Below are 16,950 nucleotides of genomic sequence, written 5' to 3'. Positions count from 1 at the left end.
ATGAGGCTCAAAGAGAGGAAATGAGTTCCATAAGGATCTCTTGATGTATTAATTAAAAGTGTTGATTTTTATATTAGCTTCCTCTTCATGGAAAGGCTTGCCACACACACAAAAATCACATTTTCTCACATAGGCAATCAAGTTAATTGAAAGGGTATTTATTCACTGGGGCTATGCTCTCAGCTCTGAGACAATTTCTGTTGATAGATATGAGCAATGGAATCCCATGCATTGATGTCTGCATGATCTCTGTTTTCATTTGGCTGGAGTTGTGTGAAAATTTCCCATAGATGTGATAGTACTCAGAACATTATGTGGGTGTTGCAAAATGTATGGAGTTTGCTTACCATGTTGTCAAATATTCTTATAAAAGAGGTGAAATGTTGATACGAAACTGACAACAAAATCAAACAATCACAGAATTTGAGAGGTGGAAGGGACCATGTGGAGATGTAGTTCAACTCATATGAGAAATGAATCTTGACTAAAAACATAACTGACAAGTGGTTGTCTAGCTGTTGCTTGAGGAATTCCAAAAAGAACCAATCCACCACTTTTTAAGGCAGCCTATCCTATGTTTGGATGGCTCTCATTATAGGGATATATTTCCTGACCACAGGTCTAAATTGTTCTCCTTGTGAATTCTACCCATTACTCCTGATTTGACCCTCTGAGGCTAAACAGAACAAATCTGATCTCTCCTTCACATGATAGCCCTTCAAATACTTGAAGATAGCCATCATGTCTACTCCCTGCCAGCACTGAGTCTTTTCTTCTCCAAGCTAAACATCCCAAATTCCTTTACCTGATCCTCATATGATACAGACTCTGGGCTCTTCACTATTCTGGCTATATTCCTCCATCAAAATACTTTTTAAAACTATGGCCCTTAGAACTTGATACAATACTTCGCTTACTAGCCTCAGCCCATTATGAAGTTCAGTATTTCTGATGCTATTTTGAAAGAACCATTTCAAGGTATTGTATTTATCAAATGAGATGATGAATTTAATATGCTCTGTAAAACCTAAAGCTTTGCATAAATGCAGTTATTATAATTAGTCTTTGTTTTAATCTCTTACTTCCATCTTTGTATTTCTTTGAAAAAATATTTATTGATTAATGAGATTATATATACTTATGTACATACACATGCATGCATACATACATATGTTTGTGTGCATTTTAGACACACACACTTATGCTTACATCAGTCTATTCGTGTGAATGCCATTTTCTCTGGCTGTCCCTTATGCTGGAGTACTCTCCCTCATTTTTGCCTACTGCCTTTCCTGACTTTTTGTAAGTCTTAACTGAAGTCCCATTTTCTACAGGAAGCAATATTTGCTTATTGTCTCCCCATTAAATTGTCAGTTCTTTTAGGGTATACACTGTATTTTGTCTTTTTGTATACTCAGAGTTTAGCACAGTGCCTGACATGTAGTAGGCAGCTAACACATATTTATTGACTGACTAACTCCTAAAAGAAATCATTTTCCTTCGCACCTTCTGAATTTCATTCTTAATTGCCTCTTGGGCTAACTTCCCTGGTAGCACTTTTTTGGGATCCTACCATTCTTTCTTCTAAACCTTTTGAAATCTGCTTTCCTAAAATCTTGGGTATAGTTGCTGACTGACTTTATTTGTAACAAACTCTGTGAAGAAGATTTCTTTTCCTCCAAAAGATCACATCATTTTGTCTGTAATACCACTTTCCTTATTACTGAGAATTAGATCCAGATGAGAATGTTCCCTTGTTTGTTCTTCCACTTTTTGAAAGATGAAACCGTTGCTAAGGCAAGTCAAGAATTCATTAGCTTCTCTGTTTCTTATGGAGAGAAACATTCATTAAATGTCCATATAATAAAAGGCTGTATCACTATTCTATTTCTGTTCAAGTGTTCTGTAGTCTGCTCTAATGACTCTCTGATCTATTCTCCACTGAGCTCCATTCCAAAACTTCCCATCATTCTTACTCCCCTCTGATTCTTGTGTCATGGGTTATATGCCACCAAGTCTCAGTGAGTGAACTCTCTCTCTCTCTCTCTCTCTCTCTCTCTTTGCCTGTGTGTATATATACACACACATGTATATATATACATATGTATATATATACATACATATACATATACATACATACAAACACATATCAATGTGTTTCAATTTGTCTGCTTTTGTCATGACCTCTAGTTCCCCTTTTTTGTTGCCTAAAATTTGGACATTTCAATATGGGCATTTGAGGCCATGCATTTTATTAATGGACCTTGTCTTTGTATTAACTCTCTAGTACCAAACTTGAGTGATATACATAGGGAGTCATCTCCTCCCCCATCCTTTATCATTTCAAGTCATTTTAATTGGATTTGTGTAAGTCTTGGCAAATCAGTTCTTGTCAGACTTTATGAGATATACTCTATTGCTAGCCAGGATTTACTCATCCCTATATTTTAAGCCATCATACAAATTGCATTCTCAGAAATCAATTATTGAATAAATATGTCAGGCACTGAGCTGTTGCTTTTTTTGTAATTTCAGTGCTTAGTCCAAGAATGAGATGATGAGGGTCTGCAGTGGAGTGGTGGCAGTGTCAGAGGAGAGAAGGGAGTGTATGTGAGATATTATAAAGGTAAAATTGACAGACCTTGGCAACAGATTGGACACGTGGGAATGAGAGAAAAGGAGGAGTGAAGGATCAAACCTCTGTTGTGAGCTGGAAAGACTTCCTAGCCAGTTCTTCACTTCTCAAATTGATGATTCTCTTCTCTAAACTTTGTTTCTAGTAGGAAGGAGTGAGCAAAACATAGTCTATCTACACAGACCCATAATTCATGCCCAAGATTTCCTAATGAAGTATTATTTTTGCCCACGTGAATTATTAGAAGTGTCTAGTTGTCATTCATGTTGATAACTCTAAGGTGATTCTTTGCTGTCTTGGATAGAAGCAGACTTTTCTATTGCTTTTAGCAGACCAACAATAGCGATCTCAATATTTGTGAGGCTGAATCAATGAATACTGAACACCCTTGACCTTTTCTGCTTGCTTCTGCAGCTCTGCACTACTGCTGTTTGGAGCACAAGCAGCTTCTTGTTACTCTCAGCATTTCCCCCTTCCTCTTCAGGAAAAAGTCAAGGATATTTTTTATCTGACTCTATTAGTATCTTTTTTTTCCATCTCTTTCTCCTGTGTGTAATATTTTTCCACTCCAACATCCTGATATCTTTAGCTTTAAAAATTAATTGTGGATATTTATATGTGAATCCTGTGAATTATCACCTCTCATTAATTTCACATCCCACTCAGTTTCCTTTCATTAGTCTCAACAAGTCAATAGCTATATTCCACCTCTTCTTCAGCCTGGCACAAATCACCCTCTTAATTTACCAGTTTTCACCCCTTACCAATCTCCTCTATCAATTTTAGTCTACTCTTTAATTTTCCACTTACCATATATCATTTAGCTTGCTTTGTATTGACAACTACCTTCTTTTTCTTCCTTCATCTTCCATTTCAGGTTCTGAAGTAATTTGTAATTTACTTTTCATAAACATTGATGTTCTAAGCAAGACTTTTTTTTCTCTTCCACAGATAATGGAGCCATAGAATCACAGAAATGAAGAGTTGGAAGAAGTCAAATACAACCTGGTCCAGTCCATAATAAATGGTCATACAACTTCCTGAAAATGACCTCTGCCAGGGATTTCATTATATTCCAAAGCAAATATTCTAATTTGAAAAAGTTTTAATTCCTAGGAATTTTTCCCTTATATATGGAGAAAGTAAATCACACTGTAACTGAGTTCATTCTGGTGGGTTTTACCACAGACCCTGTGATGCAGGTGCTCCTCTTTGCACTGTTCCTTCTAACATATTGCATAACTGTGATGGGGAATATTACTCTGATTATGTTAATTTGTACAGACTCCCGGCTCTACACAGCCATGTATTTCTTCATTGGGAACCTGTCTTTTCTGGATCTCTGGTATTCTACTGTTTATACCCCTAAAATCATGTTGACATGTGTGTCTGAGGACAAGAGTATTTCCTTTGCTGGTTGTCTAGCTCAGTTCTTCTTCTCAGCTGGGCTAGCATATAGTGAATGTTACCTGCTGGCCACCATGGCATATGACCGTTATGTAGCCATTTCTAAGCCACTGCTCTACACTCAGGCTATGTCCCCAAGATTATCTTCCTATCTTGTAGCAGCTTCTTATACTGGAGGTTTCATTAACTCCATCATCATTACATGTGAAACATTCACCCTGACTTTCTGTGGGGATAATGTTATTGATGACTTCTTCTGTGACCTACCTCCCCTGGTGAAGCTGGCATGTGATGTGAAGGACAGTTACCAGGCCGTGCTCTATTTCATCCTAGCTTCCAATGTCATCACTCCCACTGTGCTCATCCTGGCCTCCTACCTCTTCATCATTGCTGCCATTTTGAGGATTCACTCTACGCAGGGCAGACTTAAAGCCTTCTCCACATGTGGCTCCCACCTGACAGCTGTGACCCTGTACTATGGTTCCATTCTCTTCATTTATTCCCGTCCTAGTACTAGCTACTCTCTGGAGAGGGATAAGATTGTGTCTGTGTTCTGTACTGTGGCAATGCCCATGTTGAACCCAATGATCTACAGCTTCAGGAACAAAGATGTCAAAGATGCCTTGAAGAAAATGTTAGATCAAATACGAGTTTCCTAAATAGAAGTTGTAATGGAGAAAAAGAAATTAAAAAAAAGTATATGCACTCTTCATTATAAAGTTCTCTCAAAAATTAAAAAAAACCTTTTTTTTTGGATACAGTAATCACTCTACATCTTTGGTTTAAAACTTTATATTGTATTAACATGTCAGCTTGATTGCATTTATTAATGTCTTAGGATATAAGGAGGCTCAGTTTTCTCCTTTTTGTTTATTATGGTTTTCACTATTTGAAAGAAGGAAGAACCATAGTTATTATCTACTTCTACCCATTCATTTAAAAATAATAATAAATAAATTCATGCCTTTTATGATTAACCCAACTATTTCTGAATCAAATCATTCTTCATTAAATAAAAAAATGATCCAGGAAACCCACCTGTTACAGTGATCACTTTTGACAGCATATAAACATCCTTCACTTGTGGTCTTACAACCTATTCTATGAAGAGAAAGAAGATGTTTTTCACCTTCTGTTCTTCAGGACCAAGATTGGCCTATTATAATTAATTATGTATATTGATCTTCACTAATAAGAAGAGAGTTCCATGCCAATGGGCCTTGAGACTTCGGTAAAATATTATAATATTGTTTTATGTCATATTTAATTATAATTACATCAATATTTTGGCTTCCTTTTAATGCTATTTTATTAACATTTTAGTCGTCTGGGTACATTATTTCCTATTTCTGCATTTTAAAATTCTATATCATATCATAAAAATCTTCCAAACTTTCTCAGAATTTCACATAGCAATTATTTCCTTTCAGTATAATATTCCATTATATTTTTAGGCAATGGTTTATTCAGCCTTTTCTTAGTGAATTGGCACCCACTTTTTTTTTTTTAGTTTCTCACTACCTTCGAACTTCTTCAACCTATTAATTTCACAAAGGGAGTCACTGAAATCCAGAGAGATGAGCTGACTTTTTCAAGATCATGCAAATAATAAGTGGCAGTGCTAAGACTCAAACCCGTGTCTCCTTATTCCCGGTTATAAATTCTTTCCATCTGAGACATGCATCTCAGAAATAAAAATGAGAAAGTGGGTAAACAAGACTATGGAAAAAGAAAGAAACAACCAGCACTCCCTACTCTGTCCTCATTTCAGGAAGGTAATACCCAAATTTCCCAAAAGAATGGCAAGAACAACACCAATGACACCCACATAAACTCAACCAAGAGCAAGTTAAAACAGAGACATAGAATAAATGTCAAGTGGGTTTGTTTATTTAAAGCAAAGACTCAGGATAGTGAGTCTTTATCTGAAAGCTTCCACAAGGAATTATACAAAGCTAATCCTCAAAGAGTCCAAACTTACTGAGTAGTGCTAAATGGTAAAAATTGTGCAATGAAGCTGCATAAATGGAGCATCTACTTCAGCTCATTATGTTTCCCAAACTAATAGATAACCAATCCCAATAACTATAAATATAAAGAAGTGGGCCTGGATCTGTTGTTTCTTGGTCTAGGAAATTCTGTGAGCAAAGAAATTGCCTCTACTAAGATGAGTTGGCTTCTTCTATGCAACTTATTCTCTTAAAGGGTTGATTAGAGCCACTCTTTAAGGGGATAAAAGACTGGTCTAGGTCACACAGCCAGTATATGTCAGAAGTGAGATTGGATCTCAGATCTTTTAGACTTTGAGAAAAGAAGGAAGGAGGGAAGGATTTACTGTATGGCAGGAGATATCTCGTTTGATGCTCATAATAACCCTGGGAGATAGGTATTATCATTATTATCTCCATTTTATAGATGAGAAAATGAGACATACAGAAGTTAAGTGACTTGCCGTGGGTCACACAGCTAGCAAGCGTCTGAGGCAAAATTTGAACTTGGATATTGACTCCAAGTCTAATGCTCTATCCGCCATACTAACTTACTACTTCTTTGAGGTTACATCTCTATCCACTATGCAATAGCAAGTCTCTATACCAACACGGAACCTCTCTCCTCCCTTGATAGTCTTTCTTTTAAATTTTCTTTTTTTATTATAAAATTCTCAGTTACCAACAAAGAGAAATATTTCAATATACAAAGAAGCAAAAAGAGGATTTTATATGAAACATGAACTTGTTATATACATATACAGATATGCATTTATTGTTTTTAAGAAATATAGAACAAAGTAGTAAGGAAACTGCCCTTTTGGTTTATGTATTCGTGAACTTTTTTCATTTTCTTCTACATAATTTAAAAAATAAGATCCTCTTCATTCCTCCCTTCATCTATCTCTCTTCATACCTCTCTCTTTTCCTCCTCTCTCCCTTCCCCCCTTACCCCTTCCCCCTTCCCCCCTTCCCCCTTCCCCTCTTCCCTCCTTCCCTCCTTCCCTCCTTCCCTCCTTCCTTCCCTCTCCTCCCTCCCTCCCTCCTCCCTCCCTTCCCTCCTTCCCTCCTCCCTCCCTCCCTCCCTCCCCTCCTCCCTCCCTTCCTTCCTCCTTCCTTCCTCCTTCCTTCCTTCCTCCTTCCCCTCCCTCCTCCCTCCCTCCCTCCCTCCCTCCCTCCTTCCTTCCTCCCTTCCTTCCTCCCTTCCTTCCTTCCTTCCTTCCTTCCTTCCTTCCTTCCTTCCTTCCTTCCTTCCTTCCTTCCTTCCTTCCTTCTTTCCTTCCTTCATCTGTAAAATGAAATGACAAACCACTCCAATATCTTTGTCAAGACCCCTAAATGCGATTATGAAGAATTGGATTCAACAGTGGATAGAGCTCTGGGCCTGGAATCGGGAAGTCTTTTTTTTTTTAAGTTTATTTTTTTTAGGCTTTTGGTGTTCAGTGACTTGCCCAGGGCCACACAGCTAGTACATGTCAAGTGTTTGGTCTGAGGCTGGATTTGAACTCAGGTACTCCTGACTTCAGGGGCGGGGCTCTATCTACTGTGCCACCTAGCTGCCCTTGGGAATCAGGAAGTCTTGAGTTCAAATGTAGCCTTAGACACTTACTAGCTATGTGACCTGGGCAAGTCACTTGATCCATTTGCCTCAGTTTCTTGATCTGTAAAATAGGGATACTAATAGCACTTGCCTCTTGGGGTTGTTGTGGGAAGCAAAGGGGATAATATTCGTAGAAGTGCTTAGAATAGTGCTTGGCATGTTGTGAGTGCTACTTAAATGTTAACTATTATTATTACACACATGAAGAAACTGAGGCATAAAGAGCTGAAATAACTCATCCAGTGTCACACAGCTAGTCTTAGGCTGGATTTCAATCTAGCTCTTCTTAACTTCAAGCCCAGAACATTCTCCCATTTGATGAAATTCAAAGTTTAAACCTGTTCCATGTCAGTATCTATTGTTTCTCAGAAGCATAAAAATTGAGGTTATTTCTATAGTTTGACTTGGTTTATGAATATGATGCACAATTAGTACATCTGAGATAGACCAAGCATATCTCAACTGAGTCCAACGATTTCATTTTTTTCCTGTTCTCTTTCGGAAAATTATTTTCCTTCTGTGTTACGACTGGTAGAATTAACTTTGAGTAGATGTGTCAAATCCAATTGCACACACCTATTTCATACCACCACCCAAGATCATGGAATCTTTTGGGCTATGATGCAGAAAGCATCATCTTATTATTACTCTCCTGAATTCTCTGATTTCAGTAAGAGAAGGGAAGTCATAAACTGATCAGCTTTGTAGACCATAATTCCCTGGTGTGGCCTATGTCCTCTTATGCATTAATTACTATGGGAGAAACCTCCCAAACCATGAGAAAACAGAGCATTTGATGCTTTTTGATACTCTAGGGCACCCAGAGCAAGTAGAAAAGGCTCCAAGATGAGCAAAATTGGATTGCATCAAAATGACAATACTTCTGGCGTTGTTGGTAAGTTGCATGATCCAGGGCTGCTGAAGCAGTAGAATTTTCTCTTTCATACAGTGGATGCTGGGAATCTGATTAGATGAAGCAGGCAGCTACCTGTATGGTGTGATGTGAGTGTCAAAGTTCTCTCTAAGCCCAGCTAGCTCAGCTTGCCACAATGCCTGAATTCTAACTATTTGAGGCATTTCTTTTGGGATAAGTCATTGAAACTATCATTCTCCAATTGCTGGTGAACCCCTCAATTTCCAGTTCTTTACCACCACAAAGAGAGTTGCTATAAATATTTCAGAACATATAGATTCTTTTCCTTTTTCTCTGATCACCTTGGGAAACAGACATAATAGTGGTATTGCTGGGTCAAAAAGACATACACAGTTTTACAACTCTTTGGGCATAATTCCAGTTAGCTCTCCAAAATGGTGGATCACTTCACAGTTCTACCAACAGTGTATTAGGTCCTAGTTTTTCTATATCCTTCCAATATTTGTCGTTTTCCCCTTCTATCAGTTTAGCCAATTTGACAGGTGTGAGATGATACCTCAAAGTTGTTTTAATTTGCATTTTGCTAATCAATAACGCTTTAGAGCACTTTTCCTTATGACTATATATAATTTTGATTTTTTCATTAGTTGAAATGCAAAGAAGTAGCACCCTTTTTTTCCTACCTTCCCTACAGTCAGATTTTCCAAACCTCTGGAAGATTGTCACAAACCCACAAGTAGATGGGAGTGGTCCATGAAAAGCTAGTCTAGCTCAAAACCCAGGCAGTAAAGCCCTCCAGATTGATTTTATCTGATTTATGTGCAACTCTAGTGTCTTTGATTTTCTCAATCCTCAACATTTAGTAGACTGAAAGGAGAAAATTAGAAGTTAATAGCAATTGGTATTAGGAAGTGACAGTAGTTTATACTGATAATCCTGAGAAATACCAGCTGTCAGGCACAAAACAGCAAAAGGAAAAATATTAAAAGCCAAAGAAAGAACAAATATCTGCTGTCTTGGTCCATTTGCTTTACAAACAAGCAGTCCTATGCTCCTTGATGAGGTAAGAAGCATATATTATTACACCAGGAAATAATTAATGTTCACAATGGCCATAGAACAGGCATGCAAAGTGCTGGGCTTGTTGTCAGACTCATTTTCCTGAGTTCAAATCTGGCTTCAGACACTTTCTAGCTGCAGGACTCTGGGCAAGTCACTTCACCCTGTTTGCCTCAATTTCTTCATCTGTAAAATGAAGAAGTTGATGGGAAGTTCCCTTGTAGTTCTAAGTCTATGTTTCTTTGACTATAACTCAGATGTCCTGTATTCCATTCTGCATGTTCTTTTTGAAGGACTCTTCTACCTCTCTCATTAGACTATCAAAATCCTTCTTGAGCTCTTCCAAGAAGGCTTTTTGGGCTTCAGACCAGTTCACATTCCCTTTTGTTGTTGTAGATGTGGGTTTGTTGACAATGTTGTCCTCTTCAGAAATTCTGTCTTGATCTTCACTCTTCTCATGATATGAATCTATGGTACGTTTCTTTTTACTCATGGTGTTTCTTTGTTCCCTGGCCTTTAAAGAGATTGAGCTCTCCTGCTGGGGAACAGAGGGCACTGACCCAAGGTTTTTGTGTTGGGAGCTCAAGAAGGATTATAGTAGGCATTTAATAAAAGTTTGTTGAATGAATAGGTACATAAATAATAAATGAATGAAGGAATGAATGATGACTTCATGTTGAATGAAAGATTATGCAATTAGGGAATAAGATTTCAGCATGTTAATTTTTCAACTGATGATCTGAGTTATCCACTTAGGTAATTTAAATTTCTCATTCTTTTTTTCCAAGGCATAAGTCATTGTACTTTTGAAATGTGTACTCCTCCCATCATACACTGATAAAACAAGCTGAAATCATGGAAAAGTTTAACCACACTGTGACTGAGTTCATCCTGGCGGGTTTCACCCGGGATCCTGGGATGCAGCTGGTGCTCTTCGTCCTTTTCCTCGTGGTGTACTCTGTGACAGTGGTAGGGAACATCACTTTGATAGTGTTAATCTGTACAGACCCCCGGCTGCACACCCCCATGTACTTCTTCATTGGGAACTTGTCTTTCCTGGATCTCTGGTATTCCACTGTTTATACCCCCAAAATCATGGTAACCTGTGTTTCTGAGGACAAGAGAATCTCCTTTGCTGGGTGTGTGGCTCAGTTCTTCTTCTCAGGTGGCCTGGCATATAGTGAATGCTACCTGTTGGCTGCCATGGCATATGATCGCTATATGGCCATCTCCAAACCACTGCTCTACGCTCAAGTCATGACTCAGAGTGTCTGTATGGGTCTGGTAGCAGCTTCGTATCTTGGAGCCTTTGTTATCTGTGGCATCTTCACACATGAAACATTCACCATGACTTTCTGTGGGGATAATGTCATTGATGACTTCTTCTGTGACCTACCACCCCTGGTGAGGCTGGCATGTGATGTGAAGGACAATTACTACATTTTTCTTTATTTTGTGTTAGCTTCCAATGTCCTTACACCCATTGTGTTTATCCTGGCCTCTTACCTTTTCATCATTGCTGCCATCTCGAGGATTCGCTCCACCCAGGGTCAACTCAAAGCCTTCTCTACTTGCTCTTCTCACTTAATCTCTGTCACATTGTATTTTGGCTCCATTCTTTACATTTATTATCGTCCCAAATCCAGCTATTCCCTGGAGCAGGACAAAATTGTCTCCTTATTTTATACTGTGGTCTTCCCCATGTTGAACCCCATGATCTACAGTCTGAGGAACAAAGATGTGAAAGAAGCCCTGAGGAAACTCTTAAAGATGATAGCTTCCTGAATGGGACAAAAAACAAACAAACAAATAAAACAAACCAAAAAAACCCTTTATTTTTGCTTTTGTATTACAACCACATGAATATTTGGTGTGACTTTCATGTAAAGTTATGTTTACTCTATAGACTTTTTTATTATACCCAATGACCTGCCATATTTTGTTTCATTGTAGGATGGAATTATCAGAGGTGAGATAATATAGTATATAGCAACTATCAGAAGAAGAAGTGGAAATTTTCTTTGGGGAAAAAAATGGAATTGTACACTTAAGTGCTATAATCGTAAATTAATGTCTCTTTGAAAAAGATCTCTATATTAATATAGGAATGGTATTGGTCACTCTTTTGACCCTAGCTCTTAGAAATAAGCTTTTTGCTTTTCTCTTCAGAGAGATAAAGTTTCCATGCCATTTCCCATAGTTTCCCCTCCATGGGCCAACTCTCTGATCATCTCCATCTCTGTGGAAAATTTGACTTTACCTCTGGATCTCTGGCTATTATGTACTTTTCCTCTCTTATCTTGCTAAGGCCGAAACCTCCATGCAACTCCCACAGTCTGCTAACCATACCCTTTGCGAGAGGTTTCATGCTTCCAACATTGTGCTTCCCATTTGTACAATTCTGTTTACAGTGACACCTGAACTCTTAAATATGAATCATTTGCTCAATGAGGATGACAAAGAAAGAATGAGTATGATGTGACATTTACTAAATCAGTTTCAGAGTTATCCCATTTTTTTCTAGAGAGTTCTCATTGTTAGAATGATACCGTCCTTCTCCTGTCCACCAACATGAACCCCAAAACTTCCTTTCTACAGTTATAAACAATGGAATTAACTTTTAATACTGCTATGAGACTTCATAAGGGTTCAGGGTGAGTGGTTTCATCTCTTTGATCCTATAGCCTAGTGAGGAAACTAAAAATTATGCTTGTGTTGGGGATGAGCAGCAAGTAAAAGAAGGTTGCCACAGAGTCAAAGTGAGAATTGGAGGTAGGGGCTACATCAGTTCTTTATTCTTAATATTATTCTCACATTTCATTTCATTTCAATAAACAATACTATGGAGATGCAAAGATAAAAAAAATGACATTGTCCCTGTCTTCATGGAGCTTATTATATTCTGTTGAAGAGGAGATGGAAGGATGTGACACATAAGAAAATGAGTATAATCTAAGATCCAGGCAAATTTTGGTAGGAATATTTTAGAAAAGGTGAACATTTCTTCATCCCAAAACTTTGTATCTTCTCTCTGACTGCTTCCTTTTCTTCAAGCACCTTCAGGCTATCCTTACTCCATCCTGCACTAGTATGTGTATGTCCTTATCAAAATGCCTGGCACTCATTAAGCGTAAATAAATGTTTTTATGTATATATCAATTATTTATGTAGGGCAGCTAGGTGGCACAGTGAATAGAGCACATGGCCTGGAGTCAGGAAGACCTCAGACACTTACTAGCTGTGTGACCTTGGGCAAGTCACTTAACCATGTGTGCCTCAGTTTCCTCATCTGTAAAATGAGCTGGAGAATGAAATGGCAAACCACTCCAATGTCTTTGCCAGGAAAGCCCCAAATGGGATCACAAAGATATGGACCTGAGTAAACAACAACAGCAAATCATTTATATATCTAACATCTATATAGCTATCTCTGTCTCTCTATAGTTATCACTATATCTATATGTATGTATATACATTATGTATGTATGTGTTTATCTAAATTGTATACCTATTTTCTATGTTAAAATACTCCAGTGATGCCACATCTGTTTTCCCCCAACTACCTAGGGAAAGCATCCTCATCAGAAAATGTTGTAGTGGTTGGTTTTGGAATCAAATGTCCTTGGATCAAATCCCAGCTCTGCTCCTTGCAACCTAGGCCATTTTGAGGAAGTTGGTTAATCTCTCTGAGTCTCCTCATCTTTAAAATACACACAATAATCCAATGACTGCTTGTGGGAGATTTTGTGGAAGCAATACCTGCTTAGTTAGGTGTTGGTCTGGATAACCACTGAGGTCCCTTTTACTCCTAAACCACCAAACTTACTACATTCTCTCTCCTAAGGAAAGTGAGAAGTAATGAAAGTAATTAACATTTATTATCACATTAAGATTTGCGTAGTATGTTACATTCATTGTCTCATTTGATCCTCACAACCTTATGAGGAAGATGTTATTATTATTATTATTATTCCCTTTTTTTGGATAAGGAAACTGAGGCTGAGAGAGGTTGACATTTGCTTAGGGGCATATAGCAAATCATTGGTTCAGGGGGGATTTAGACTTCAGTCTTCTTATCCAACACTCTATTAACCAAAAAAATTACAAGTCAATGAGACATGTTGAAACTGAATTTATTACAAAAGAAGTGAATGTGCATGTAGAATCCCTTTACCAAGTATGAAGGAGTTCACAGTCCAGGCAGAAGCTTGAGTATTTATGAATTACAAAAAGGGGAAGTCTCATGAGAGGAATGGAGGACAATCCCTTCCTAAATGGGAGTGGCATGGCAGGAGGAAGGAGCAGTAGGGGAGGGGTAGCAAGAGGGTGCAGGAACACTTGGGAACATCAGATCATGGAGGGATGATGTTCTACTTATCTGAAAGGGTCTCAGCTACACAGTTTATCAGTCTGGTGCAGACTGACTAGTAACCTATCTGGTAGCTGGTTCAACTCTCAAGGATACACTGAGAGTCTAACCTTGGAAAATATGGTGACCCAAGAAGACAGGTTAAGTTGGCTTCAGGGCATCAATCCTCTTTGCAGACAAGGCAGCCTCTGGGCACATCAATGACCACACTGAGTAAAACATTATCTTGGATGCCACCTGGGTGGAGCATCTGGAGGCAAGGGTAAAGAAACATTTACAAGGATAAAGGTTAACATTCAGAGATCTAACAAGAGACCTAACCCCCAAGCATGACCCAAGCCAATGAGCCCAGGCCTCTGGGGAGTCAAATTTTCTGAAGGTCAGAGGAAACAACATAGGGCTTGGGCAATTCATAATATATTGAGGGTGGTACACAATAGTTCCAATCACAAAGTGAGACCAGAATCATTGACCAATCACAATTCAGACAGGAAATTCATATGGCACCAAGATAACTGAGGGAACTTAGTGTACAGATACAAAGAAACAAAAAGCCAAAGCAGTACAACGACGAACATCAACATTAAAAAACATTAAGTCTCCTTGCTATTTAGTAACCCATTCCCAATATCCATTAAATCAACACATTTCACCTTGGATGTCGGATGTCCCACACAGTCATATGGTCACTGACACATCATTTCTTGAGGCAGTCTTGAAAATATCATGTACTCAGGAGTACTATTTCAATGGATTTCCTTTCTTGTTCCAAGTTACTTGTAAAACTCATATATTTCTCTAAAATCTTTTGCAAAAAAAGATCTCAGTACAAGATTTTAATACATCTCAAAGTCTACTTCTCCAACAAATAGTTCATTTGTTGAAAACCAGCAGGAACCTGTGGTTTAGAACTAATCAAATACAGAGCTATAAGGCAGGCACCAAACTAGGAACTCATACTTTACTTGAAATTTAAGAGAATTTTGGTTTTAAATATCCCTGACTATTTCTATCTTTTTCTAAACTCTCTACCTGACATAAACACTGCTAACAACAAGCTAATGAAAGAATCTTAAAAAACAAAACAAAACAAAAAACTATGAGAATCTGACTCATAAATGAACCTTTCTGGTTAAAGATTTAATATTTACCAAAATAGATCTATAAAGTATGGCTAAGAGTGCTTTTCTAAATTAGCATTGATTCCATTATTATTTAACTTTTATGATGTACGTTGGACAACTGTTATGTTGATATATTTAAGAAATTCAAATGCAAATTGAGAAGTTAATAGCCAAATATTTTAAAATACCGCAGAAGGCAGAACTCAAAAACTTTCAAATTTCATATGCAGACATATCAGTGTTTTCTCAAAATTTTTAGTCAATTTCTACTTCATAATTTTTACTTCATTAATTATTTAAAATTCCAAATTTAAATACTAACACTGTATTAACTGTGCCACTTTGCTGCTTTTATTTATACTTGATATGTTCCCTTGATATTTAGTTTTCCCAAATTATTGATGATAGAAGAGCTGATAGCTCAAATACAGGATTAAATCTGAAAAAATACTAGTAGTAAAATAGTGATTGTGCTGTTGTTACTCAAGGCCTCTGAGTTTTCTGATATTTCTTTAAGAATGACGCTGTCATCTGGCTTCTCCCTGTTATCGGTAATAACATAGGTGAGTAAAATGCTTCTAAACGGGGATGTGGAATTGGAATAGAGCCAATGATTTAAGTCTTCTATTTGGAAATTTGAACATTTCTCTTATTGAGTCTATTTCCTTAATTCTACAGTTCAGAATCAATTCCTAGCATGCTTAATCTGCCCAAAAGTTCTAGTTGTTCACTGGAAAGGCTATGGTGCGGAGAGAGAAATGTGGGAGAAGAGAGAAAGCTTCCCAGGTTTCTACTGGAAGACAGTGCACTATAATTCAAATCACTGAATTTGGCATCCAAAGATCTGGGTTCAAACCACAGCTCTTCTGTTTCCTAGCTCCTGGTTGCACACTACTCTTGTAATGCAGTTGTGTATATCCAGACCATGGATTGGTGGAGGATTGGCTGTAAAAGTCTTTGGAAATCACTGAGTTCAACTCCCTAGTCCAGAAAAAGAAATTGAAACTGGGAGAGTGCATGTAGATTGCTAAAAGCCATAAAACTTCTGGTGTCAGATATAGAACATGAGCCCAGGTCTCCCCAAAACACTGAATGTAATGGTTTTTGCACTAAACCACATTACCTGTCACTTGTTTTTATTTTGTTCAGTCATAGAACATTTTACCTAGACGTGTTCATTCCATAAACAATTCCATATAAAGTCTTACCTTTGAAAAAAAATTCCAAATCAATGAGATTTCAGGCAGACGAGTTCAATTGATGGTGATATGTGGCACCAGGGAGTCTCTTCATCTCTCAAAACTTAAGTTTCCTTCTCTGTAAGTCTGGCTGGTAATATCTGCCATGCATTCCTTAGAGGATGGATGTGAGAAAGTATTCCCCGCATATATGCTTGGCATTTTATCTCTCTGTCTCTTGATTGTCCTCCCCATTTTTATCTCATGGAACCCTTAGATTCCTCCAATGCATAGCTCAGATGTTACCTATACATGAGGTCTTTCCTGACCCTCACTCCCAAAGATTTGTCTTTTTTCCTTCTTAAAACTATTTAATCATTTCATATTAATTTGTATCCAGGCTGAATTTACTCATCCATTTATATGTTGTAGCTTTCCCTTAGAATATACGTTTTTTGAGGATCAAATTTGATTTGTTTTGTCTTTGTATCCCTATGCCTAGCAATGTGTTTCTAACATAATATGTGCTTCTTATTGAATTGAAAGCATTTTGTAAATTTATGTATTTTTTTTGTTTTGTAAATTTAAAGGTTGTAGCAAAATAGATGTAGAATTGTAAGGTACTTTATGGTTCGCCTTGTCATCTAGACCTCCTTATTTTATAGGTGAGGAAACTGAGGATGAGAGCTTGAGTTATTGTCATAGTAGTCACATAA

The 16,950-nt window shown here is 37.7% G+C and overlaps 2 protein-coding genes across 2 annotated transcripts; both read left to right on the top strand.

Annotated features, from left to right (window-relative positions):
- Positions 1–697: 697 nt before the first annotated feature.
- On the top strand, positions 698–4,701 carry LOC110199681 (olfactory receptor 9G19-like). The gene is made up of 2 exons (XM_020974562.1): positions 698–728; positions 3,761–4,701. Exon 2 carries the CDS (start codon positions 3,769–3,771, stop codon positions 4,699–4,701), a length of 933 nt encoding a protein of 310 aa, XP_020830221.1. The 5' UTR covers positions 698–728; positions 3,761–3,768.
- Positions 4,702–10,418: 5,717 nt separating this feature from the next.
- LOC110199684 (olfactory receptor 9G19-like) lies at positions 10,419–11,348 on the top strand. The gene has a single exon (XM_020974566.1). It carries the CDS (start codon positions 10,419–10,421, stop codon positions 11,346–11,348), a length of 930 nt encoding a protein of 309 aa, XP_020830225.1.
- The last annotated feature ends 5,602 nt before the right edge of the window (positions 11,349–16,950 follow it).

This window comes from Phascolarctos cinereus, unplaced genomic scaffold (genome assembly GCF_003287225.1).
Source record: "Phascolarctos cinereus isolate Bilbo 61053 unplaced genomic scaffold, phaCin_HiC Scaffold_9;HRSCAF=440, whole genome shotgun sequence".
Classification (NCBI taxonomy): Eukaryota; Metazoa; Chordata; class Mammalia; order Diprotodontia; family Phascolarctidae; genus Phascolarctos; species Phascolarctos cinereus.
Note: the sequence above shows the minus strand (reverse complement) of the source record. Positions and strands in the feature narration are given on the sequence as shown.

Excerpts from the sequence above, each read along its gene's own strand:
- LOC110199681 (XM_020974562.1), top strand. The coding sequence starts at position 3,769 with ATGGAGAAAGTAAATCACACTGTAACTGAGTTCATTCTGGTGGGTTTT.
- LOC110199684 (XM_020974566.1), top strand. The coding sequence starts at position 10,419 with ATGGAAAAGTTTAACCACACTGTGACTGAGTTCATCCTGGCGGGTTTC.